This window comes from Perkinsus marinus, assembly GCF_000006405.1.
Source record: "Perkinsus marinus ATCC 50983 genomic scaffold scf_1104296970612, whole genome shotgun sequence".
NCBI classification, from domain to species: Eukaryota; Perkinsozoa; order Perkinsida; family Perkinsidae; genus Perkinsus; species Perkinsus marinus.
The window spans coordinates 1-1,489 of NW_003202411.1; the positions used below are offsets into that span (position 1 = coordinate 1).

The window sequence follows — 1,489 nt, forward strand, 5'->3', positions numbered from 1 at the left end:
AAATACGGAACTCCGATGGACAAGTGAGTTGTGATTGATAGTAATATACCAAAATTCATAGTCTCAAGAGATCGTCACTTCACCAAGTATTTCCTCCCCTATTGGTTCAAGGGGACAGACAATATCAAGAAAGAGATCATGACCAATGGCCCAGTACGACCAGTTTTCTTCCAGTTGAGCAGTATATATGTCCAATCCATCCCCTGTCAGACCTCGGCTACATTATCCATGTATAACGACTTCCTGTCATACGAGTCAGGCGTCTACAAGCACACGAGCGGCACCTTCATGGGCGTACACAGTGTTGAGATCATCGGATGGGGTATCGAGAAGGGCGTTGATTACTGGCTGGTCATGAACTCCTGGAATGAAGATTGGGGTGACAATGGCACCTTCAAGATAGCCCAAGGGGATTGTGGTATAAATGACATGGTCCTTGGGGCGCCTCCAGCCAAGTATTGACTGGTGTCTGATCGTTAATTTTTCACCATAGGGTAAGTGTCAATGACTCAGGGTCACAGAAATTCTGTGACGAATAGGTCGCATGTCCTGGACATGAAGTTCAGAACTGTATCTTGGTATTGACCTCAACTTTATTCATCGAATAGATTTCATGCATTCGATTTTCTCATTGTTCATTGATCGGTGCATGACGTACGATTCATGACAATGCCCCCTGCTCGTTTACTACGGATTTTCCCTAGCACAGGGTGACTCACCTGTGTACTTTTACCTCACTTATCAGAGTTCAGCCATCGCACGATTCATGCGGTTAGATGAGACCAAGCTCACCTGTGCACTGCGTCAGACCGCGTTTTCCGCGTAGGCTTAGCTCACATAGTTCGAATATCCTTAATTGTCCAGCATATGTGAGGAGAGTAAGTATAGGATTTCTTACGTAAGCATGTCGTGTTCAGAAGATAAGTGACCGACACGGTCATACTCAAGGTCCTGTCTCGAAAGAGGTTGTGTCTTAGACGCTTCCATTCCCACCATTGCTCGTGACGTTACGTCACTGACGTACGTAGGTGGCTTGTATCCCGAGGGCGCAAGAGACTCGTGTGCTTAACACATTACGTGTTACACGTATCCTAATACTAGATGATGTCAAGTATCATTAGAAATTTAGTAGGTCTCCAGAAAAGGCGGCCTTCAAAAACGTTTTTTCGTTACGTATTACATCGGATGTAATGAAGTCGATCACCAGTACGCGGTGTCCGGGATTATTCTATCGCGTTTAACGCCATTTCGCGATTAAGGGGTGCTGCACCCCGGGTGCATCTCCAATGTAGCAAGGCAAGGTTAGGGAGCTTGGGTCGAGGTTCATTATGCTATTCACATTAGCGACTGACCGATACAGGTTGACCATCACATGCCATTCAATGGCAATTTGACGAAAACCTACTCAGCGTCCATCTTCGCCTAGCGGTGGCTGCGAGCTAGGCTGATAGAAGAAAGGCACCAGCACAGGGATAAGTTCAAGCTGGAT

The 1,489-nt window shown here is 46.4% G+C and overlaps 1 protein-coding gene across 1 annotated transcript; it reads left to right on the top strand.

Moving 5' to 3' along the window:
* Positions 1 to 111: 111 nt before the first annotated feature.
* Positions 112 to 462, top strand: Pmar_PMAR024951 (cathepsin b, putative; the record flags this gene model as incomplete). The annotated part of the gene is made up of 2 exons (XM_002767586.1): positions 112 to 153; positions 211 to 462. Coding segments are annotated over 2 exons (294 nt in total), but the record flags the coding sequence as incomplete, so codon positions are not given.
* Positions 463 to 1,489: the final 1,027 nt, after the last annotated feature.